This window comes from Anopheles gambiae, chromosome 2 (assembly GCF_943734735.2).
Source record: "Anopheles gambiae chromosome 2, idAnoGambNW_F1_1, whole genome shotgun sequence".
Classification (NCBI taxonomy): Eukaryota; Metazoa; Arthropoda; class Insecta; order Diptera; family Culicidae; genus Anopheles; species Anopheles gambiae.
In genome coordinates this window covers 41,041,145-41,066,918 of record NC_064601.1, presented here as the reverse complement: position 1 = coordinate 41,066,918, position 25,774 = coordinate 41,041,145, and the positions used below count along the sequence as shown (strand labels likewise).

Sequence of the window (25,774 nt, the reverse complement as noted above, 5' to 3'; positions counted from 1 at the left end):
TCATTCGGTTGTTTTTATTCTTGCCAGTTCATGCCCGCTTTCAGGGCCATTTTATTCGCTTGACCGGTGGTGGTTGGTTATCCCCTACCGTCCCCTTTTTTTGCTTCAAATTCTACCAATTGACCATTTCCGAATAAATAGATCGTCGTACATAAAAAATGCATCTCCAGAGGGAAGTGATTCGTTGCGATGGGTTTGCGTGTGGGTGTGCTCCATTTACCTCTGTTTGCCTTATTTTATTTTACACATCGTTTTATACTGTGCCGTGATTTCACAACAGGTCGGTTTCGTAAGCGAGCGTAATAAATTATTGAGCAGCAGAAAAATGCGGAAAAAACGGGGTTTGATTGATTCGTTTGCTTGAAAGTGGAAACATTGTCGGTGCGGAATTAAATCGTTTTAAAGGTGCCAGGCTTTTGTGGCTGTGCCTATCAAACAGCAATATGCAACGAATTATATTGAAATTAAATTTCTGATGCCTCGAAAATCCCACCAACCTTATGGCAAATAAATAAAATGCATGATTAATACTGAGTTCTTTCCCCGCTCATTAGCACGATTAGCCCGACTCACGACAAATGTGTTGGTTGATTGTGAAGCGCCACACAATTAGGAAAAGCCACTCAACGCTATCATCGCCCGAATCCCGATGATCCCCTTTTAACCAGTGACAGCTTTCCGAACATTGGCCAACTTGGCTGGCGACTGACGGACCACAGCACAAAACTGTAACAGAGCATTGTCTCCGGCTTTCTGCAAACGAAATTAAAAATGTGCTGCATTGCAGTGCTGCTTCGCATAAATCAGTCTACGGGGCCACACTCGTGATGAGGGGATTAACACGTAGAAACTCATATGCTGCTGCTGCTGCTCCTACACCAAATCTCGTCTCGTTTTTGTGCGCGAGAAGGCGCCAACGCGAGGCACCACAAACAAGTTTGAATGCAACAGTCTCGTGAGAAGTATTTTGTGTAGTCAAAAATGTGTGAAAAGTATTCCAAAAGAAGGGGGAATAAAACCAATCATACGCATTGTTTTGTAATTTGTATCGTTCTCCGTTTTATTACTGTTCTTTATTTCGATCTTGGGAGGGAAATGGGAAGTGATTTGCGCCTTTCGTCCAACTGTAGCCCTATTTTTCGGTATCTTCACTTCCTTTTAGCTGCTTTGGAGATAATAATTACGTGATGCATGTGCTTCTCATGTGTGTGTGTGCGTGTTTTTTGTTTGTTTGTTTGCAAAAGAAATGGCCACGCTATACTTGTGTTTGCCCCATCTGGTGAAGCAGTAAATTAAGCTTATTTTTAATAACAGTTCCTTAACCCGGCCGGGCTGCACAACGTCTGGTCTGGCGGATATGGGAGTTTCGTATATTATTTTGTGTTTCCTTCATCCTTGCACGAATTTATCCTTAAGATGTCTAGTAAATGATGCAAATGTACAATGATGCTGCTTGACATTGATGCTATTGGGATGGGATGAATGATCGCCGATCGTTGTCTCTCTCTCTCTCTATATTACAACTCAACTACAGTTTAATTAGCTAACAGCTTAAGCGATATGCTATTGAATAACCCTTCTTACTACTGAAACTGCACCCGATCGATTTGCTTTACATTTTCCACTCTTTCTAGAATCATAATCAGCTCCAGTAGTGTCGTGTACCGTTTCCACTATATACACACGCACACACACGCACACAAACAGAGCACTGGAAATACTGCAAATGTAAAGATGCACTTTCGCTAAATGCTGATAATCGTATCGTTACTCTTCTTTGCGAAGTGATGAAGATCCCTAGCCTGGTGCCTAGCTCGTGATTATAGAAGTATGATAAATGTTCCTTGCTCGGAATATATTAGTTAATATTATCTCCTGCTCTTGACCCTAAACTTCTCTCGATCCCTAATTTCTACAAAGTTTGGAGTTATCGAGTGGCGAAGTCGTCGTTTTCGTTGTATGTCGTATCCTTGGTGAGTCGGTTTTTATGTTGTTGTTTTCTTTTTTACAAATATTGTACAACGTTTCACACGATGCGTGCGCGGCACGCTCATTCAATTGCTCACTGTTAACGTTTTAGTGCCAAACCTTCCTGCAGGTAGGTACTAGCAGCCAGAAATTCTCGCTCGCGTACGCAAACACACTCCCTTTCATATCACAACGCTAGACCTGGAGATGCCCAGCATGATGTATCGACTTTTGTTTCGATGTTGCACCGGTTTGGTCGTGAAAATCGAAAGCACGCGCTTCAACACCCGGCCGTATGCGCCTCGGCCCATGGCTGCAGTCCGTGGAGGGCGGCCAGCGGTGCACCGGGCGTGGTGGCGGAAGGTGCTGCCGCCGATGGTGGCGGTTGGCCGAAGCCTTTGCTGAGTGCTTCTGCCTGCAGCGACAGCATCAATCGGTTGGCGGCTTGCCGTTCCGCTTCTCGTTCCTCTGCGGTTTGTCTCCTGTGGAGAGAGAAAATAGAAGAAAAAATGCAATAAGTGCGATTGTTTGAAGGTTGTTATAATCCCAATGGGAATAATTGGAATATTTCAAAATAAGAACAGCAAATGATGCTTCGCATTCGAAACGATGCAAACTAATACAAAACAAGCGTAAACATCGATTTCGTTGCTTAGCAAAACGTGTGTGTGTGTGTCTACTGTTGCGTATCGTTTCCGAGCTGTCGGCGCTTTTCATGGCATACAAAGCATGCACACTCACACCCATGAAAAACTCACTCACATGTGCTCAAGAAATGAAGAAAAATGTTAACCTCCTTAAGCATGTAATTTGACTGATTGGTGTTTTGTTTGTATCGTAGCGTGTTTTTCCTCCCCTTTCCTCCCTTTTCTCCTTTTGGTAGGGAAGTGGAAAAGGATGAAAAGGATGAAATTAACCTTCTGCAAGCAACTCAATTTAAAGAATCGCATGTTCTCGCCAACTTATGTAGGCAGTTGCTGTTTTTCACGAAACCAAATTGAATTCAGCGCAACGGCTTGGTTAAACACAACCATTGGTTCAGCACAAAACAGGGAAACAAAACGCAATCATGCACACACACACACTCACACACAGCAACACAAAACAGAACAAAACCTTTAGTCATGATCAACTCGTGCCGGTTGTCTGTGGTGGAAATTTTTCGGGCTTGGCCGGGGCGGAAAATAAATCGATCTTTTTAACAAGGCGAAAATCGTTGGCATTTTGGTTGGATGGAAAAGAGAGAGAGGGAGAGAGGGAGCCATATAAAGAGCGAAAAAGAAAGACAGCAGCAGCAAAAAAAGGTTCGAAAACTTCCCCGCGTCCGCTCGCGTGGCGATACTGTTCCCTCCGGCCACTCCTGCATTAAATATTAATCGTGGCTGCCATCTTTTTAAGCGACTTTCCAGTTACACTTTGACCGGGGTAAACGAATGCGGGGAAAGAGAGCGCTAAGTGATTCTAACCAGTGTTGGGGCCGCGCGAGGCAAGAGTTTTCATTCTGCGCGCGGCTCACTTTTGGTACGAAAAATCCATACTCCAAAGGGGATTGGTCGAGACTGTGCGGCGATGAGGTTGTGTTATTTTTTTATTCCATTTTTGCTTCCGAGTCCTTTAAATAGTCTCTTTATTCATACAGTGACAGCTAGCGCTTTGTCATGTGTCTAACAAAAAAAAAAAGTCTTTTTGGGGCCAATTTGCCTGATTTGTTCAGTATTTTTGGAAGGCGTGTAGAGTATGAGCATGAGCTTGTTTTAAGAGTTGCATGGGCATGCATGGACTAAAATACTCTTTTTTTTGTTTAAAATTTTATACTTTTTTTGAGTTTATCTTTTTTAAACTATTAATTCCTAGAAAAAACAATCCCAAAATTCCATTCTTGTAAGGACAAAAAAAAAACCTGCTCTCGCTTGTCAACCTTTGTGTTGGTATTTTTTCTCTCTTTTATCCATTGTTCATCGTTTTCGTCCCCAAAAGTTTGATATGAATTTTTTATGCTTCGCTTTATACCGAACTCCTCCTGTACCGCATCACTACCTGGGGCATCCAGCAGCACACGGTACAGAAGCTCGCCGTTGCATTATTAAAACCTTCATAATCGTTATACCAGAAGATGAATCACCGATATCGTGTATACAGCGGCAGAGACTTTAGAGCCGCAGTGGGAACAAAAGGAACAAAAGTGAGAAACAGTTTTGCAAAGAAAGCGATAATATTGAAATGATGTGACGATGGCTTTAAAGAACATTGACTTTCGTTCATCAGCTTCATTCGATTTTGCAAATTGAAAACTGATGCTTTTAATGATCGAGTTTACGTGGCTTGGCGTTTTAGAAGTGTATTTATTCTTTACTTTTGAATGGATTTACATTTTGAATGAAAAAAAAGCTCTATGGCAGTGATGTCAAACTCATTTGACCCCGCGGGCCAAAATGCTTCTGAAAATAGTAGCACGGACCGCAGCCTAGTTTTTTATATTATATTATATTACATGATACAAAAATCAGATCGTTTTCAGTTCTTTTTATTTCATTTTGGGATAAAAATTGCGTTGCAATAGCTAAAACTTTGATGTAGAATAAAGTAAAAAAAAACTGTAACAGATTATTTTTAATTGGACATAGACTTCTGATATTTCCGAAATTTTCATAGTTGTGTGCCAACTAACAAGATTTAGTAGGCAAAAATAATGGCAAAAACTAGTCATGACTAACTACGTTGGTTTATCCAATACAGAATAGTAGATATTACGTTGATGTTGAAGCCATTTTGATTATCAATTTTATTGAGGAGGTATTAATTGTGAACAGCATTTACGTCCGCCAGAAACAGTAAAATCTTACTGTTTTCCAAGGTCAATGCTGTCCAACGTCATTAAATTACTACAAGTCGGTTCGTCCAGTCCAGAAATGAACACATCTTCATTTCACAGTCGGAGAGAGCAAGGTATCATATAAGTCCTTAGTGAACGTTACTATCTTTCTGCCAATTTCCATAGAAATCCTCATTCTCATTATGACGACCAATCAGAGAATGCATAAGCCCTCCTGCGGTTTATCTAATCACATTGGTCTTTGTTGACTGCCTCATGGAAAGCTTGAGACCGTTTGTAACATTCTATCATAACACGAGTTTGTGCTGACATCTGATTTCATCTGATTTCTAATCGTTTTGCAGAAGTATAATGTTGTAAGCTGCAGTCATACGCAAATAGAGGTTCAACCTTTCCCAACACAGTATGCCAAAAAATGCAAGCGCTAGCATTTTAAATTCCTGTTGGTTAAGTGATTTTGTTATTTTTGTCTAGTCTTTTTCTTGTAGAAATTGCAGTTTTGGTTATCCAGTACCTTGATTGATTGCTTAAAAAAAAGTTATTCCAAAACCACATAAAGATGCGTAACTTACTTTCGTACATTCACAGTTTCGTATGAGTTTAAAGCTAAAACGCGTGTTGTTTCTTTTAAAAAATGTTCATCAAATATTTGTTGCTAACACATTTGCTCATTCGAAATGGTTTATCGAAACATAATTTTCATTAATTTTATAACCTTTTTAATAATATTGTCCGGAATTCAATACGCTTTACATCACAGTTTTATGTTTTCTTCTATACCTCGAACATTGTCTATTTATGTGATGTGGTCTTTCTCTCTCTCTTTCTCTTTATCTCTCTCTCCGTCTTTCTCTCTCTCTCTCTCTCTCTCTCTCTGAAATGAAAATGTAAGTGAATCCCAAAATGTGAAATTTTGACTTGAATTCGAAGTTGTTTTTTCCGACGACTGTCTTCATGAAGCCAGTTTTGAGTGGAACATCCGATGTGATTATTAACAAAATAAATCATTGAGTAAAATAAGATAAAAACACACAGCAACTTAATAAAAAATAACCCAAAAGTTTACCTGCTTCTTTCCAAAAAACCAATACCCCATCAATTAATCGTTTGTCTATTTCAGTATTCAATCAAATTGATTTGTGTTGAATATTTTACGATTCTGGCAAATGTCTGGCCCTAGATCTTGTTAGGCATGTAATTGAATTACTTTCTTCCGTGTATGTGTGCTACTGCCATACTGTTTTTCGTGCATTTCTTTCCATCTCCCTTTGCTTGTCCCATTTGTAGCTTCGTTTTTATCTTGTTGTAAACGTACGTGTACCGTGTGTCGCAAGACTACATCGTGTGCACCGCTTAGCAGGACAATTTGACTGATCAAAGACCAAGAACGCACAGCAGTACGGTGCAGAAGTGCTTCTAGGCCCTGCCAACCATTACTCATTGTGTCACATCGTCGCTTCTCGCCCGCTGTCACACACGCAAAGCCATCCAAGGAGGGTGAATCGGGAGTTAATTTTTTGTGTGATACTTCGAAGGGACACGCTATTTTTGCGAAGGGTTTTAATTGAGTTGTCCGGTGGGAAAACTTCGAAACGAAACAGGACTCGTTTGTCGCATGTAGAAAACTGGCGCGCGTTCATTAGGCGGTCTTAGGCGGGTGGCGTAGGAAGGATGCGCGCGCTAGAGCAATGCCTGTTATTTAATTTAATTATCAAACAGTAGTTGATTATTTCGCATTTAATCCGCGTGGTAAAGTGTGGCCGAGCGGCCAAGTGGCTGGATAATGGGATGCATGTTTATTGTCACAGTGCATTAAAACTACCGCCGCCACCATCAATGCGATGGGGCGATGGGGCCGCCTGGTGACGGTGCCGTGGCTGCGGTGTAACATTTATGAATAAGTTAGCGTAAATGTAGCTGCTCGTTAAATGTAAGAACCCACAAAGCACTGTTAACTATTAACAACACTGCAGGTGGTGTAGAGAAAGACAGTTTTCTTAAATCTTCTCGCAGACACACAAACCCCCACCCACACACGTACATACGTATGTAGGAAAGTGATCACGCTGTACGAAACACGCTCGTGCAAGCGAAGATGTCTTTCGTTCGGGCCCTTGGCAATGAGATTATTTATTCAGCAGGCTACAATCTTCGACGATTTGGGAATCGATTTAGTTTCGTAAGTTCTGTCGGCATCGGGCACAAATGGGCACGCTGGGCAGCACGATTGCGGGAATGCGGTAGTAAGTGCAAAGGGTAAAGAGGAGTGAAAATGTTGTTTTGCAACGATTTTTTACAACCAACTGAAACGATTGATCAGCTCATTTGGGTTAGAGTATGGCCTGTTTGGTACGTTTGGGTTCATTGAGCAAAGGGATTGGTAGTTTACGGTGGTTTAAGATCGGGTGAAGGCTTAGAGCCAGCGGCGGATCAAACGGTAGGCGGACTAGGCGGTCGCCTGGGCCCCGCCGATTTAGGGGCCCCGTAGATCGCCATTCTATAGTATGCCGTATGGACAGAGTACTAGCGACAAGGGCCCCCGGAAGGATGGCCGATGGGGCCCCGAGGTTGGCGAAACATTTGCACCCCCCCCCCCGTCAGTAAAAATTTTAGAGTTTGCGACAGATGATTTGCGAAGGATTTGATTTGCGAAGGGGGCCCCGCTGAATCACTTGCACCCCCCCCCCCCCGTCAGCGAAAATTAAAGAGTTTGCGACTGATGATCGAAGGGGGCCCCGACGGCATTTCAAATTTACTGTTCAATCTCCCAACAGCTACTTTAGTCCGGCTACCCCTCAACTCATCGTTCCGCCTAGGGCCCCCGATACCCTTGATCCGCCACTGCTTAGAGCTCAGTATATTGCGATGTAAAACGGTACTTTGGTGACGGCGCGATGCATGTAACTAAGTATGTATGTATTTTAACCAAAATTTCTTAAGCAGGCTTAATTCTGTTAAGAACATGGACCACTTAAACCAAACTCAAATTTTATGAGAGCTTTTTATGGAATTTAGAGCTTTCAAATGTAGCAAATGGTAGGAAATAACAATATATATAACGGTATAAGTCGATCCTACCTGAAAAACAAATTCAAATTAAATTAGTAAGGAAAACTATCATATGTTTAAGTATTTTATAGTGCTTATGACATTTAATACCGTCTCTATTCAATAGTAATATAATATGAAGTCAAATGTTCAAGATGGAATATTAAATCCTCTGCGAACTTCGTGGTTATTTCGTACAACAAATCTTAATTGGAGATGTGGTTCATTAATATTTTGTTTAATTAATATATTGTTCCAACATTCTTTAGGGATGCATTCCGTAGCCTCACGTTATTGGAAATTGAAATCTTCACGGGTTAACACACGAATTGGATATTGCTAGCGTTTCAGAGTATTTATGATCTGTAGGATCTGAATTTATAAAAGTAATTGATCCTTGAATATCATCCAAGATGGCAAGGATTATAGAAAAGGATATTAAAAGATTCCTATTTAAATTCATAACTATATGTACAAGAAATGATGTTAGGTCAAATACCTAACATAAGATTGAACTTGGTGATGGAATAATTATCTATTATCATAAGATTAATTGCTTTGTTCTGATTGTTTGCAAGTTTGATTTCATTTGAATTATTCTCAGCTGGAAGATTGATTTACAATCTAATACTCCATATAATCTTCATTTACCTAAAACATAACTGTTCCATTGTATACTAGAATACACTTCATTTCATATGCAGCCGTTGAGCTGAAAAACTGTGAGAAATTGAGCAGGTACGAATTACACTGTCCGATTAATGATGCATAGCACTCGCTTCCGGCAAATGGTCAACTATTGCTTAAAACGTTGTTCGCTACTTGACTGCAAGGACAGCCAGACAAAACTTTTGCACGTTCGCAGCTAAACTAGAAAGTCCTCCGTCATGACACACACACGAATTACGATGCATAATTAATCTCGCAAGCGTACAACTGCACGGCTACACATCACCCTCGCACCCAAAACCGATCCCAGAACGATCACGTTCGTGTCGCGTAGCACAGCGTAACCCTCCATCATTCACAAGCTGCTGCTGCTGCTGCTGCTGGTGCCGTTGCTGGTGGTGAGCAGCGCCATCAATAATTAAAATCTGTAAAATTAATTTCCACCAATACTCTGGCCTTCCAGTGTCACGAAGCCTGGTAACAAAAATAGCAAGCTGTCATCAGCAGCAAACTACCACGCGAGGCATCGTTAAAGCGTTGCTTCCCCGCCATTGGCAGGTTGCATGAATCAGTACCAAACCCCAACCAGCCAAAAACTAGCTCAAATTCCGTTTGCGTGACATTGGCGCTAGGCAATGGGGGCTTTACCTGTATGCCAGTGGCATTGCAATCGGATGGCAGTAATCAAATTTAAATGCGGATCTAGATGAAGCTAATTCACCTATCGGATCGGCAGGTTGCGCTGGTAGCAATGGCAAGCAAAGCTGCGTATATAATCGTTTCGCAAACGGGGATTGAGGGTTTGTGGAGCGAGGATACATAAATCATGCATTCGTGGCTGTCAGCGAATGAATCGCTGATGATTGCCGTGCAGGTTGACCATTTGCAATCCAGTTTGGCGGTGCGTGGATCTGGTCGGTTGGTGTGGTAAGCGTACCGTAACTATTTGCCATAATCTGTACTTCGTTCGTGCTGGTGGCGTCGCTGCTCAGGTGAGGTGTGGAATAATTTATGAAAATGATTAAATTAAATCCCAAATTCAATTTATAATAGATGAAGCAGATCGTTAGAGTACGGCCCCGGTAATGCGGTATGGGAATAGTTCTACCAATGCAGCGCTAAATTTTGTGATCTGCATTTCATAGGCCAGACCAGGCCAGTTGTTAAAATGACCCGCTGGCAATTAGTGTATTTCGCGGAGGTCCTACGAGCCTCGACTGAAAGCGGTACATTGTGTTGATGATGATGATGACGAAGTTTCTGTCAGACATGGGCCTCAAAATTGCTTAACCCATTTGCCAGCTGGTGTGAATATCCCAACCCGAAATGTGCTGCTGGATCAAAGCTTGAGTGTGGGTCTAAATATTAAATTTGCATTCCTTTTGGTAGCCTGGAAGAGGACCATATGTAGAACGAAAAGGTGCCTAAAATTAATTAGCTTGATCTTAATTTGTATCACTTTCAGTGTTTGGTTGAGAGACGTTTATAAATTAAAATGTGTTGTCTGTGAAAGGAGTAAGCCAAATATGATTGAAGAAGGTTAAAAATAGCAAAACAATAAACTCTGAAGTCCTTTGCAATGATCCAAGTTATCCCAGCAATCAATATCCTTCTTTTTAAGACTCATTTTTTCCACACAGCAATACATCAAAGGCCACACCGAATAAAATATAATTCATTGCTAGCTAAAGATCTCGCTTCAACTAAACCCGACCAATAAACTCCAACATTTTCATGCCCCAAAACTGAAGAACATAAATTGGGGTTGAAAACTTTATCACGCCATTTTACAATAAAGATTAAGTAAAATGCAAATGAAGATGAAAATGGGCCCATTTTACTGAGCAGGTAAGCTAACCCCGGCAATGCGCAGGGGAAAGTTTATCCTTCTGGCTCGCTTTCTTAAGAATTTCGCTTTAAAAAACCCCTTTCAAAAGTTGTAAGAAGTTCCGACGGAATTTGACTTGACAATCAAGCCCTAAAAGGATTCCCTCAATGTGTGTGTGTGTGTGGGCCACTTAGCAAAAGGTTGTTGAAATTTAATATAATTACCCTGCTATTTAGATAATTAAGTTCTGGGTCCCCCTTCCGCAGAGCAAAGCGTAAGCAGTACACCATTCCTGCTGGTAACTGGGGCGTTATCAATCTTTTCTATGTCTTCCCAGCTCGGCAGGACATTTTGTGGCCCAGTAAAAGATGGCGCTTAAGTACAAGACTTTCCGGGTGTCTAGCGTTTAGCTATACACGGGTGGCTTTTCTTGCTTCCTTTGTTACACTTTCAACGGGAGCAGAGTTATTAATTGATTTTAAAACACGCACACAGGAAAAACCGCAATAGCGCGCTTGTCAGTATACTTGGAGATTCAAGGGAAATTCTAAGCGTACCGCAGGAAGACGGATGGTCGGGTGTTCCACTTGGTGCCTGCTTGGTGAGGAAACAATGGTCAGGATTTAGAGTGATGAATTAACCGTCCAACCTCGCCTAGCCGCATCATAAAAGTGGATCGTTTTATGGTCCCGTTTTATCAGCCGACTTCAGATCGTTCGCTTGAGAAGGAAATTGAAGCGAGCTGTTGTGTTAAAAAACGCTCACAAAACCACATTAAATGAGCCACAAAAAGAAAAAAAAAAAAATACCGACGGTACAACGCACCCACAAAACCCGAAAGCGCACTAGTTTCTGAAAATAGCGACCAAAATGGTGTTTGGCTCCATTTTGCTAAATCGGACTACATAAAAGCCACCGCCACACTCTTTCCACGATGTTCGTCCTGGCGGTAATGAAAGCATGAATAATTCAGAAATTGTAATTAGCAATGTTAATCTAGTAATTGTTCGTACCTTTCCGTAATTGTTCGCGCATAAATTATGTTACCTACGCTTGGAGCGAACAAAGAAGAGCAAAAAAGAAAAACACCCAATCCTGCGCGGTCCCGAATCGCTCGTACCTGTGTAACTCGTGTTAACCGTGGAGTGCAGCGCGAATCTCATGAATATTCGCCGACCACCACACAGCAATGGATGGGTTTCAAGAAAGTTTTTGTTTTGTACAAAGGAATGCTTTTCGTTTCGTCTTGTACGATTGGCCACCGTCGGGACGGGTTGACGGGATATGAGAATAAAAAATCACACACCAACTTCAGTAGCTAGATGAGGAGGTCAGGTCGCCGAATTGGATTATGGCAGAAGGATGTTATTTTTAATTGAATTCCAATTACTAGTAAAACAAAAAAAGTGACCGAGGTCTATTGAGTGCAGCTGTTGTCCTTTGGGTTCCAAAACCGACGGTACGGATGTAGATTTCACAAGCATCACGACAAGCAAGATGAACCACAACGCGGTGCACACAAGTTGCAGAGGATTGCGAACGATTATAATTGACAAGACACGATGCTCTATGATAGAATAAGCGTTCATCCGGCATGATTGGATTCGGTACGGTTCGGCGGTTCTACCAAATCCGTCCTGCGAACTGTCCGTTGCCGACGGTGGCGACTTTTTTGGCAGTCTCGCCACGCTCCAAACTCCAACGGGATTCGATTAGAGAGTGCCGCCGGTGAATGCGACGAATGCAAAAGAAATTCAGCAAAGTGTTAGCACAAAGCTGTGACTCTGTGTGACTGCTGCGGTGGATAAGATTGTTTTGTTTTTTTTTTGCTGCTGCCATATGCTGTGCGCGTTGATTAGATTCCTTTCGTTTTGTGCGATTGGGTTTTGTTAGATGTCATGCTGCGATGTCCCTTGCGGTCAGATGCTGCACATTCAGACGAGCATGCAAAACCACACACCCACTCAGTCGTGGTAAAGTTTCACTGTTTCAGCTGTTTCGTTGTTTTAGCAACTCTAATGGATTGTTTGCAAATTGACGAGAGTGGTAAGCGGGGAGAGTGTAATTTGAAGTTGCGAGTGGAGTAGATATTTTAGCGTATTAAAAAATAATTTTCGACTATACTTTAAAAAAGTTGGAGTGACAGTCTGTTAAACAATGCTAAAAAGCTTTTTACCTCATACAATAGAGCAATACAGTGTATCTCCGTCAAGCGTGTTTCAGAGTAACTTATGCAAAGCAAATGCCCCACCCAAACTCATTTTCCCTTCCCTTATTTGGGATATTAATTTCGCCCCGAATCGACTGTAGCCAAGCAGTACTTTTTTTCAAAATCAATTACCCGCACGAGCGCACAGGCCAGTGTCACATGCATGAACGGTTTAATTCATCAACGAATATTTGTTGAACCCTAGTGCTAGCTAAACCCATTGACCCGTTTTTCCTGCCTTGCTTCTTTTATTGCTACACACGTACACAAACGATCCCTTTCGCTTACCTCCATTTTGTGCGGCGGTTTTGGAACCAGGTTTTCACTTGCGCATCGGTCATTTTGAGCCCTCGCGCAAGGGCAGCCCGTTCCGCCGATGCCAGGTACTTCTGTTTGTGGAATCGCTTTTCTAGCTCCGCCACCTGGATGCGGGTGAAGGAGGTGCGTGGCTTTTTCCGCTTGGGCGGTGTCCTGTTCTGGTACGGGTGGCCAATCCGACGGGCAATGGGGAAAGCTGTAAATGAACGGTAAGGAAAAGCACACTATAGTTAAACAAGAATTATTGACAGAGCATTTCAGCATTTTTACACTAGCATGTGTGCTGTGGCTATGATTTTCGTGTTTGGGGCTTTAGGGCGCGCGTGCGTGTGTGTGTGTTGAATTATCAAAACGTCACCCTCCAACTAGTCAGCTTGAGCATGATGTCGGAGCTCGTTGGGGGCCATTGTGGTAGCTTGACTATTAAAGGGCCATTATCATGACTCCCTTATTATGGCGCCCACCTAAACCACCGAAAGTAGACACCTGGGAGGCTTTATCAAGCTGCATTTAATTTTTATTTGCCCTGCGTTGATGACGGTCTATTATTTTTAGGGGTCGGTTAAGTGACAAAATGGGAAGGTTGTTATAGCACCTTCGTTTTTGGAACAGAACCATTATTTTGATACCGTATACATTTGGGCATAAAAATCATGCGAGTATTCTTATAAATGCTGCGTTATTTTCGTTGTATTGAAAAATTGAAATCTCCTTTCAAATGAAAAAAAAAAAATAACGACTACCTTTACATTAATCGAATATTTTAGAAGGTTATTTTTATCTATCAACCGTTTTCTGTTTGGCGGGCCTAAAGCTTTGCCTGTCAGTGGAACAATATCCTTCGTCCGGGCAGTATGTATTTGAAAATTATGTTCCGCCATACTTGATTTTATTATTTGTGTACAAATAAGAATCTATTTTGAAATATTTTCTTATTTCTTGTTTTAGCCTCTAACTCGCTAAAACAGAATATTAGAAACACTTTCAAAATAGATTTCTTATTCTTACTTTAAATAAGTTTTAAAACATCGATCCAAGCCTTTTGACAAAAGCTTTTAGGCCTTTTTTGACAAAATTTTATGCTTAAGCAAAGAATTCAATCCTTCATGAGCTAACCTGATCGAGCCTGCCTCAAAGCGGTGTTGGTTTATATTTTTTCAGGATGAAATAATGTAGGCTGAATATGTAGGCTAGTTTTGTTTGAGGTTTTGTATGATTTCAGAAGCCATGCTTCAAACTCCATATAAAACAGCTGGCTAGTATCGTAAAATCCCCCAAAATTTGTTTGATTTTTATATATTTTTGATAATTTTTGAGGATCTTTTATTTACTGGTTGCTATTTTTTGCAGGCAACTGCAAATTTTTACTTTACATTAAATGATTTTGTTACTAATAAATTTAAGTGTAAAAATACAAGAAGATTTGTTCGTTTCAGCAGGACCTCGACAGTATTTTTGCGTAACGGAAATATTTTCAATTTAAAATTTGAGGCTTAGCGTATCATCGCCTTCATTATCGAACATGTCAACGCCTGCTTCCGAGCGATTTGATATCTTGCTGAAAAAATCAATTATATGCTCCAGTAAATCATAAACTCGCTAAAATGTCAATAATAGCATTGAAAATCCTGTATTTGCTTGTTATTAACTCAGTATTTCAGATTGTTTTCATAGAAATAGCCTGTCAAGACCTAAAATTCAAACACAGGTTGTGATCACTGAGAACAAGAATCATTGTATAAGTATCATTTTTTAAGTAACAAATATTGTATTTACCCATATCCATAAATCAATTAAATCTCTGCTACTATACACACACTGTTTAATGACATTGATCTGCTTGAAATACAAACAAATCAACAGTCTAATATAGCTCATTACTTTAATAAACTGACAGGCTTTTTGTACTGGCTGTAATTTGATTCAACCTCATCCAACCAGCAAAATGATTGCAAACAATTCATGACATTAATTCCAGCTAAACAGTTTACTTCCGTCTCTCTACCTTCAGGCGTTCGAGCCATTGACATTGCTGCTTGTATAGAAAAAAACGCCTCACTACACTGAACTTTAAATTCCGCCATTTACCAACCAAACCTGTCATGTTGGCCATAACGATTTCGTGGAAGGTTTGCTGCACTAGTCCATTATTATGGCAAAAGTAAAAAAAAGCAAAACAGACACACTCTTTTTCTCAGCTTTAACCGTGAGCGTTGTGCGTCATGCAGGGACAGCAAAATTGCAACGCATTTAAAAAAAATACAAGCAAACTACTCCAAACACACATAAAACATGCTGGAAGCAAATTGTTATTACCGTTCATTAGCTGCACCGGAGTGGTGATACATATATGTGCATTTTATTTCCGTGCACCCGGGGAACAGTGTAGCTTTACAGCGCAAACACAACCGGTGGGTGGAAATGGGTGGGAAAGGTATATATTTCATCGCCGTCCCGGGTCGTTGACGGTTGCATGTTTTATCAGCCCCGTTTAATGTAGGAATTTAAAATAAATGAGTTCAATTATACACATCTCCTTCTTCTCGCCTCAATCATCGCTCCCGGCACTGGTTGTCACTTTTTTGTGTTCAGTTGGCCTTTGGTTCTGTTAAACGCTACAGCAGCTAATGGTTTAAGGCTTGTCGTTCGATCTTATCCGATTATTACAGTACAGACACGTCGTTGTTTAATCACAAATTCGTTGCAAGACGCACATTGATAAAACGGTGATGCTTTGAGTATAACGTACCCAAATATTTATGACTTGCCATTAAAATGATAACTTGACACCAGGAACGATCACTAAACGATTGTTATGTACATTATTTGGATGTTATATATTATATTTTAACATTTCTTTCATCAAGTAAACTTCAATGTGGTTCCAAACTGATGGAACCATCAGGTAATTGCTATTAAAACCTGTTCCAAATGTAAATTGCATGTGCTCCAATCGCATCTGCAACAAACCACTGTTGTCTTTATATTGGCAACCCATCGGTAAGATTTAACGATCGAAAATACACGGAACCCGTACGGTACGGGTGTATAAATATCGGCTCACTCCAAAATGGCAGTGAACCGAACACTCCATAAACACTTACGGTGTTAAAAGCCTTCCCATGCCCTCCCGCCAAATCTTACCCATTGGGACCAGGTATAGCTGTAAAGTGTAACTCCTTCAAGAAACGCAAAGCCCAGAACAACACCGCACACGGTTCGGGTGGGCGATGTGGTGTAGAAATCAATTCACTTATTCTTAGACACAACCCCGGGAGGACGGGATGATAGCTGCTCAAACCCAACCCTAGCGACGACTTACGCTTTCAATCGCTTCTAAGCTCCCGTTGCCCCAGCGTCCCGTTCACCTCAAACGGACGAGAGAGGTGAACTGTAAATTTCTGGTTTTATCGGTGAAATAAAATATATTATTTATAGTTATATGATGATAACGCCTCGCGTACACCGCAAAACCCTCCGGGCGGACAAAACGCACGGATCGGAATCGCACACCGATCGAATGGTTCGAATGGTCGTAACTGCGTGGTCTAGCAAATGGTTGCTCGTGTCGTTGGGGGCAGCAAGCAGACAACGGGTGTGTGTGTGTAAAGCTGGCAATGGCGTGTGGTGGTGGTGGCGGTGGTTACTTCAAGCTCATGTACAACTCAATTACGGCGTGCAATCCAACAGGCGCTAAAACGCTTTCAGTACGCGTGTGCGATCGAAACGGCTTTGACAGTAGTGGACTAAATAGCTGTAACGATTGCGCTGCCATTGTAAAAGGGGAAAAGCCTGCTGAGTGATACTTGTGGACTGGTTTTGCATCCGTAATAGGGGCTGTGAGGGACAGCTTTAGCCATACCAGTGGTAAGGATATCGGCGCGATAGTGTACCTAAGCATAGAATTAATGGCGATCAATGCATTTGCTAGAGCAAACGACCAGCACAAGGCGCCGTCGGTGACGCTTCGGTGACTGGCATGGCAGAGAGTACTTGAGTACTTAATTCCAATTAATTGCCGCTTTCACGGGGCCCAAGGAAAAGTAGCGCAAAAGCGTTGCTGTGTGCCACAAATTGGAGTAATATCGTTTAAGGAACATTTCCCACCCTATCGAACGCTCCCGCACGGAAAACGCTTCACGAAAGGATAAAATAGCTTTTACCTCGGGGTTTTGGGCACGTGAACTGCGTTTACTGCGCTACATTGCCCTCCCCTTTCGACACCATAAGCTTGCTGTTGGTACGACGCTCTCCAAGGGGATAATAATCTTTACAATAATCGGACCCAAGGAGGGTAGCCACAACTTTTGATGAAGACGCTATAACGATCGATCCCCAATATTGGTTGGCGGGTCTGTCTGTTGGATTATTGATTGCTGTCGGAATCGTGCCTGACGTTAACGGTGATTGCAAAACGGGAAGTGTTTTTGAGTAGAAGAGGAGGGAGGAGAGCGAATGAGATGGTGATATTGAGGGTGATAGGCCGACGTGCTACACGCAGTTTTAGATAATCGGCGGTGAAAGGAAGGATCGGAAGCATCGGAAAGAGACATGAAAAATGTTGTATGGCTTTGTGCATTTCAATTATCGTAAAGAGATTGCAAATGATTTGTTTTTAAATTATAAAAGGTTAAGCGAGTCTGTGCAGTAAATCTCTTACTACTATTCTTATTGAGTAAATCAATGGAAATTCGAACGGAAAGTAATAAACTACCCAGGATTTCATAGGGAATTAAATTGAACTCATAGTTCAATATTTTGCTTCTCAAATGATAGCCACTAAAGCTCTTTACATACGTTACTACACATTACGTTTTGAAAGTACCGAAAACATTTCAAGGCTTTTGAGTTGTTGAGCAAAAGCTAAAATCTTTGATTCATGCTAGAATGTAAACAAGTGTTTAAATTCTTTCCCTACGCTATATGACCGTAGGAAAAACATATATTCGGCTGTAATGTTTTCTTTAAAATCTAGTTCGATACGTTTGTCCAAAACCTTCATTCCTATAGAATGCTTTACATACGTTTATCCAACATTTAAAACAGCCCGGGATCGTTTCCGTTCTCCCCGACGGCCCCGAATACCTTTGGCTCGTACATCTTTTAATCGCATGATTCATCGTAGCGTGCAATCTTCCCATTATCCAAACGAAACGCGACACGAAAACTGGACTGCGACAACAGTGCTTCCTTCAATCCGACACAGAAACGGAAACAATGTTGTGCATCACCAAGCCAGATTGTCCACTTCCGCTAGGCCGACGGGTATGCGTGCGGCCGACCCTGCGCGTAGCGGATGACACGAATCAAACAAGCTTCCGAGACGCAACGCCAACCTCTCTAATCATCTTCCTCGGGTAGGGTCGAGTGATTTGAAGAAAGAAAAAAAAAGGCAACCAATTTCATTCAAGCTGACCAAATCGTAGCTTATTTCTAGCGTGTGTTGGCTTGCATGTCGCTAGACCTTCGTTTGGTATGGTAGTGACCCAACAATGTACGATCAAAAGATAGGCCTGATAGGAAGAACCAAATGCCCAAAAAAAGGTGGCGATTCCGAATTTGACGCGTGTTGCCGGTCGGCTTGTAGGTGGTGGTTTTTTGTTAGGATGTCCTCCTTGTTATTTGCGATTTCATCATCTTCGCTGGGGCGTGTGCGGAAGATTCCTGTGAAATTATACGCTTTCAACGCCAATTGCCAGATGTATTCTTGCAGCCTTGACATGGATTTCCCAAAACTATCGCTTGACGGCTTAATGAAGAAGGTTTGGAAGCTTTCGTCATCCGTCACATTGTGGGTGAAGCTGTCGAAAAACTACAGGTGTCCGATTGTTTAACAACGATCTACAATAGTTTGGCTAATGATAGGAGTGTTGTTGTACACACTATTAAAATAGAAAAATAAGATCTACAGTATTCAGTCGTGAAGCCTCTCTTTTCATGCTACCAGTTTGGTAATGATGGGAAGTTGTCTTTTCCCAGCCATCCGAATTCATCTTAGCCGACGGACATTTTCTTTCTTCTTCGACAAGTACAATCAGCAACAATCACCCACTAAACATAATTTCGAGCCATTTAGGTGCCAGGTCGCCGATGGTAGAAACGGGCCGCCGCCATCGTTGAGCAAAATTGACCACCGCTGTAATTGTCGGAGGTTTTGTTTTAATGCTATCATTTACTGTTGCCATAATTGCTGTTGCTGCTGCTACCGTGCGTAAAATGTGCGCGCAAAGTATCCTACCGGACGGCTCGCGACGCAGCCCAATTGCCGCTTGCTGTTACGAATAATAGCTGGGCCATTTTTCTGTCGTACCGTTGTTGTTCCTTCGAAGGAGGATGACCGGCCCCGGCTCGCCCGATTGCAACTCATCCAACCAGCAAACCAATCATCAACCAACCAGAGCCGCGTACTGTCCAATCACCCGAGCCGCCTTTTCAATGAGCGCATTTGCACTCCAAGGCGGCATTTTGCAGCCGCGCACAAAGATGTCTGAGATGCTTGCTACATAAGCTACACAGGCCTACCGGGCTTTGTTTCCCGACAAACCCGTGAACCAAAAAGAAAAGAGTGGTCCAATCTCGATGCTCGATTGGCATAAAACAACACACATACGCTCCAACGGCACACACGCAAGCGCCCCGTCAACGGCTGCCGCGGTTACGCTCCGGTTGATTTGGTTTTGGGTGGGTTCTGTCGGCGATAATTTATCGCAAACTTACATGCCGAACACTGCCGAAAATCTCCCAAACAGCATCGGACCAGGAAATTATGCAAACAAAATAAAAAAAAAACAAACGCTACAACATTTCCTCCCACCATTTCCGTCCCACCCATCCCGATTGCGCCAAGATCGAAGATCGAGTGCCGAATCTCGCCTGATGATGATGCGCCGTGTTCATTGCCAGCTCCGTACGTTGTCGTAGGAAGCGATCCGGCAAGCTAACAAGGGTCAGCTCACCGGTTAATCTTTTAAGTAAAGAAGCTTGTACCGGGGCCTGATAAGCGGGGTACCAAAAAAAAAAAAAACAGAAAAAAGGTGTGCTCTGCGGGGTCCTGCCCTCATCGGGTGAGGTTGCCCGTTCGGGTTCAGCCGTTTTTCGGCCTCCTTCACCAATAGCCATACTATTGCGACGTCTTGTGCGATGACGCAAAGGTGCAAAACGATCAACAAGAGATGTCAGCTTAATTGGCTTCGGGGTGGGGATAGAGTCTTTTTTTTTCGAGATAGACATGAATGAAAAGGCAAAGCCTCCGGAAGGCGCATCGGAAGGCGACTATCGGAAGGAGGAGGAATGGAATTTGTCAACATGGTCTCGATTTATACTCGGCCGGCGCTTCCTCTCGGGCTTTCGGGCGCTGCGGGAGAAAGTGTGGACATAAATATGTCAAACGGTTTTCGATGTTGAATCATTTCTGTTTTTATTTCCTTTTTGGGCTTTACTTGCCACGGACGGTCCACGTTAGGTCTTACGTCTAATTGAAAGGACACCTACAAACCGGGGCCAGCCACGGGGGTTCGAGGAGCGTTATCAGAGAGCCCGGAATGAGTCAGCAAATGAGGAGATAATATGGCACCGTTTGCTTGCTATGTTTAGTTTGTGCTTGGTCGGATAGGCGAAACAGGAAAAAACGACTCCCTATGTAGCGAACTGGTTTGTCCAGTTTATGGAATGGTGTGTTTTCACCACTTCAAAAATACCATTTCTCTTATTCACTCGACGAACCAATTGGTACGATGATTAATACCGATTTAATAAATGTGTCTGTCGGCAGATATTGAATTAATTTTGGATTGGAATCTGCTCACCGGTATTTTCTAGACCGTAAACCGATCGAGGATCGTTTACGATCGAAGATGTGTAAACTGAAAGCGAAGGAAAACCGAAGCCACGTCGCGCGATGCACTGATCGAAGCGGCGAGGGTCAACATGGAGCTTAACGCTTTGATTTTTGTTTTAACGATCAACCGATCAACCGTGTTGCCCCTCAGGGCGATGGTGTCTGACTCTTGCGGCACAAGCACGATTCGATCGTGTGTATGTTGCGTGTTGCTCTGGCGACGGATGAAACGTTTTCGAATGATGCGGCAATAATTAATACTAATAGCCACTGTTTTCACCACTGCGATCGGAATGAAAGGTAAGGTGGTTGGCTTGTTTGGCACAACACAATTTACGACCGCTGCAAGGTGCCGCGGAACAGTGGAAGCTACAAAGATCTGCTATGGCAATCGTGATACGATTACATCCGCGGGATAAATATTTGACCGTGCTGGGCGCACGCACATGACGATCATCCCTGCTACCGTGATTTGGTAGTGGATTTATTTGGGAAATAATTATTTTCCAACTATTTAACTTTTTTTCAGCCCACAACAACTTGCAGCTATGATCACATTCGAAAGCGTAAAAACTGCATCTTAATTCCGAGGCGCCGAGATTCCCGGTCGCCTTATTCCGAGCGGTGGTCTGTTTATTATTTTACCCATTAAATTCCTTCTAATGGTCTTGTGATTAGACGGTTCGCTGTCGAAAGGCCATGGAGCACACATCTATGGAAGATGAAGCGGGTCGTAAAAATCAATCGTAAAATTTTATGTAATCGTATACAGCAGTCGAACATCCATAACAGGATCTGCATGCTTCTGTAGTAGTTTGAAAATCTCGTTAATTTTATAGTTATTATTGTTAACTAAATCCTGTAAGCAGGATTCCCGAACGTAAGCCTACTTAATGGGTGTGTTTCACCTTCAACACAAAAACGACTCAATCGTACGTGTCTCGTCACTTACCAGCTAGCCGATCCTTGACCGCTTGATGGGCGAGCGCGGCCGGATGCAGTGGGGGCAGCGTCCAGGACAGTGGATTGCACGGTCCTCGCTGGGGAGGCACTCGCAGCACGTGGCCGCCAGGATACATCGGGTAGCTGTAGAGCGCTCCCGCCGCGTACTGCAAACTGCTCGGCGAGCTGACCGTAATGTGATGCCCGTTCTTGATGAGTCCCTCCGGGCCGGTGTCCTCCGAGCCGGCATCCTTGTCCTTCTGGTCACGATCGTACGATTTGCCCAGTAACCGCGATATGCTGAAGGGCAGGTTTTCGTTCGGCGATCGTGTCGTCGGCTCGGTCGAATGTGTTTGATGGTCACTGATTGAAAAGAAGTGAGGGGAAAACACGAAAACGAATAAAATAAAAACAGTTGTAGTATATTTCACCGAGCTTCTTAACTTAAAAGCATCTCCTGGGTTGATTCCACTGGGACGCAAGCGACCACTTCATAAATTTAATCAATCCTATCGGACTGCCGTATCATAAAGAGGATTATTTTACAACCTGTTTTATTGGGACACAGTATAGGCCAGGTCAGGCGAGTATTTTGGACTGTGGTTACTTTTTTGTAGCTGTTTGTAAACATGTTGCATTTTTAATGAAACTGTTTGGTTTACCAGAATTGGTGCCTCTTTAAGAAATGCTTGCAACTCTTATTCCGACTCTACACTTCCGCCTTGCCCCCTATAATTTGGGTTCAGGGCCGAGTGGTTGGTTGGTTCCTGGGATCGAGTGAATAATAAATGAGCTCTAACTCTATCTGAATCTTGAAGGAAAAGGGGTTTACGGGAAAGTATCTTTCCTTTTTAAAAAGCGATCTCCTTAAATCATATCACTCCCAGAAGAGCTTAAAGGAGGAAGGTGTTTGAAAATTATGGATCTGTTCATAATGCAGTGCGGGAGCTACTGGTTCGTTGTGTAATCGGTTTGGTAGATTAAATGATGATGCTACCGTTGTAGAATGTTTTTGTGTGTAAGCTTGGCCTAGCTGATGATAGTACTTCGGCCCTGACCATTCACTCACGGTCTGTGGTTTGCATGGTGGGTGGATGTGCGGCAACCTTTGATGGGAAGGCGTTGATAGTTTATTCAAGCGACTATTTCTTGTGGCATAAATTAGAGTCTAATTAATTTGTTAAATTCCGCCGTGTGATCTATTGCGGAGGGCACGCTGTTTGATGTTGGAATAAATTGCCAAAACAGGTGGAACGCAGGTAGGGGAATGTGGGAATGTCCAAAACGGTAAGCAAAATGTGATTCATCTATTCAATAGAGAGGCACCTGATCTTAATTAGGTCCGATAAGCTTGATGCGTACGATTCGTGTTTTCATTAGTACGAACATGGGTGCGCAAAAAGAAGAACGCGTAATCCATCAAAAACGGAATGTGGTGAAAGGCACACCAGCACAAGACACCAACTAAAAGCTATTCATTGTCAATCATCGCGAAAATGATACGTAATTAGAGAGAAAAATATGCTAAATTGATGCGCTATAAATACGCAAATTTTGCATACAAATGTCTTTCTCTCTCTCGTTTCGTCCAGTAAATGGTATTATCGTTAATAGACAAGAATAGCTAAGCCGTCTATCTATGCTGATGTTGCTGCTGATTATTCAATTTGTTACTCATTTGGCAAAACTTTCATCACAATGGCATTATGTGCATATTCATGAACATTAGCGCTAACAGCAGAAATAATGGATGCATTAGTAACGATCGTTTGGCCACTTTTCGCAATGAAAAACCTTCGAAGCTTGAGGAACCACTAAAATGGATTTTTAAATTAAAATGGCAAAAGATAGAAATGATTTACAGTTGATTTTACTATTTTAGCAAAAAGGGGGCCATTTGAATGTTTTGCTTTAAATTTCTGGAACTAAAATGATTCTTTCTACAATTAAAATAAATAACCCACAGTCACCAAATCGAGCATTGCTTTCAATATAAGTAATTTGAGTTACTTTTTACTAGGTGTAATATGAATCACACATATGGATGTTTTAGTGATTTTTTCGAAAGAGCTCTAATTTGATTACCAAGTTGCCAAATTTCAATTTGTCCTCTATATTTTATCTTAAATTATGAGTAAAAAGTTCTTCAAAATATCATTTGTTAATTATTTGCCATTAGAATTTCAGAGAACTATCAGAGTCAAGGTAATTTTTGTTGTGGGTTAAAGTAACAACGGCATGCTCTCAGACATATTGTTTCGACACTTATTTATTTAATACTTAAATAAAGCTCAATAGTTATTATAACACTGCTCGGGTTGTTTTCTTACTTCTTGAAGCATATCGTTTTGCTAGCACACACGTACCTGGCAATGTCGGACTCTTCGTAACAGGACCCATTGCCATCACCATCGAGATCAATGTCTTCCGAGCCACTGTTGTAGGATACGCGCGATTGACAGTCTGAGTCAGCGTCCACATTAATCTCTTGATCAAGATCCTGATCTTCGTCCTCGTGCGGCGACGACATTATCGCTAGTGGCGGAATTTTGGATGTATTGTATATTTTCTGCACAGCACAATGATTTCTACACAAATACACACCCTCACACACTGACACAAACAATGAAATTTGATAGCTGCTTTCTTATGTGTGACCCAGCTTCTTTAATGGACCTGAATTCCCGAGCCTGATTTCAACACACTCATATAACTTTGTTCTTCCTGCTTCACTTGCAATCAACAAGGCAAACTGTTTGCTAGTAATCAGCAAAGTATTTCAAACTACACTACTCATTATATTGATGTTTGCTCATTAATTAATTATCTTTCATCATCAGCACAGTTTGCTCGAACAGCTTTGCGCTGAGTGTGGATTTCTTCGATTTGATAACGGTAACCACCTTAATTTGTCACTTTTCACGAAAAGTTGTGTAATTGCTATCGACACTGCACCGACAATGAGCAACTAAAAGCACTACCACAGTGAAGAATAAACATCCAGCCCTTGGTTTGCGATTCACTCGCTCGCTATTGCTAGTCGAAACGTTACGAATGCGTGATTGCGTGTTTCCACTAAAAACCGTTCCACCGTTTGGGATGCCCGAGTCAAAACAATACGAATGAACACGCGCGCCGCAGAAAAACACTTTCGTCCGCAACCGTTGTTCTAAGCGGTTTGTGCACCAGCGAAGCAAAGACAGACCCTCAACCATCAAATCGAGGTGGTTGACACGCCCACAGAAGGTTTTACATGTGTACCTATCACTTATGTACAGGGTGAGTATATAACCGTACTGGCTCTTAGGCTTATGGCAGTGTGGTGGTTGTTTTTTCCTTCGTCGGTTTTACTCACCCTAATAGGGTACAGTGATGTAAACAGCATATTGTACTTGGTTAGGATTGTGTGTCGCTGTTAAATCGGTTTAGATTGGATTATTTTGCTCTAGTTTTGATTACAAGTATATAAATTTCTAAATGATTTTCAATATAAAGATTTCTGGGTGTTATATTTTGTATATTTATTATATTTTGTCACTAGTCCATTTTTGCCACTAGTCCTAAAATTGAAGAAAAACAATCGAAAATGCTTTTAATTTATCATAATTAAAGTCACTGAGTATGATATATTTAACATATTTTTACATAATCAATCAATTAATTTAAATATTTATACATTAAAGTTCGAAATGTAGAAAGAATGGCTTAATATTACGAATAATTTCTTACACTGTATAAACTGATATACACATTAGTATAATCTAAAATTATTAATGCATTATCATCCATTTCCATCATCCAATGCATCCAAACATTTGTTCAATGGAATGAGCTTTTATAATTTATTTTAAAAATTATGCACTTTTTGCCCTTAAGCCATTCGTACCCAGCGTATAAAATTTCATACGTAAAGTACTCAATTTTGGCAAAGCCGTTTTCTATGAAACTAAACTGTTTAGCGTTTTGAACATGATAGAAGCTGAATATTTAAGAGTGATTCTTGTACTAGGAGTCACTTTTGTGATTTTTCTGTTATTTTCGTTGCGTTTGAAGAGTGCAGAGTTGAGGGAAATGGAGCCACAAAAGTAAGTAACAAAGCTCTCGATTATTTCTATCTTAAAG

At 41.8% G+C, this 25,774-nt stretch overlaps 2 protein-coding genes across 3 annotated transcripts in view; one reads left to right on the top strand and one right to left on the bottom strand.

Moving 5' to 3' along the window:
- LOC5667758 (uncharacterized) overlaps positions 1-25,774 on the top strand; it is a 549,880-nt gene that overhangs the window by 116,052 nt on the left and 408,054 nt on the right. The window lies entirely within an intron of this gene.
- Positions 932-24,848, bottom strand: LOC1274348 (T-cell leukemia homeobox protein 3). Of its 2 annotated transcripts, none has more exons than XM_061646747.1 (4): positions 23,983-24,848; positions 21,663-22,015; positions 12,844-13,069; positions 932-2,450 (listed from the first exon to the last, which is right to left on the bottom strand). In XM_061646747.1, the coding sequence occupies exons 1-4, from the start codon at positions 24,180-24,182 to the stop codon at positions 2,249-2,251; spliced, it is 981 nt and encodes a 326-aa protein (XP_061502731.1). In that variant the 5' UTR covers positions 24,183-24,848; the 3' UTR covers positions 932-2,248. The 2 variants fall into 2 exon arrangements, with proteins under 2 accessions (XP_061502731.1, XP_313455.4); XM_313455.5 differs by having other exon boundaries at positions 936-2,450; positions 24,019-24,848.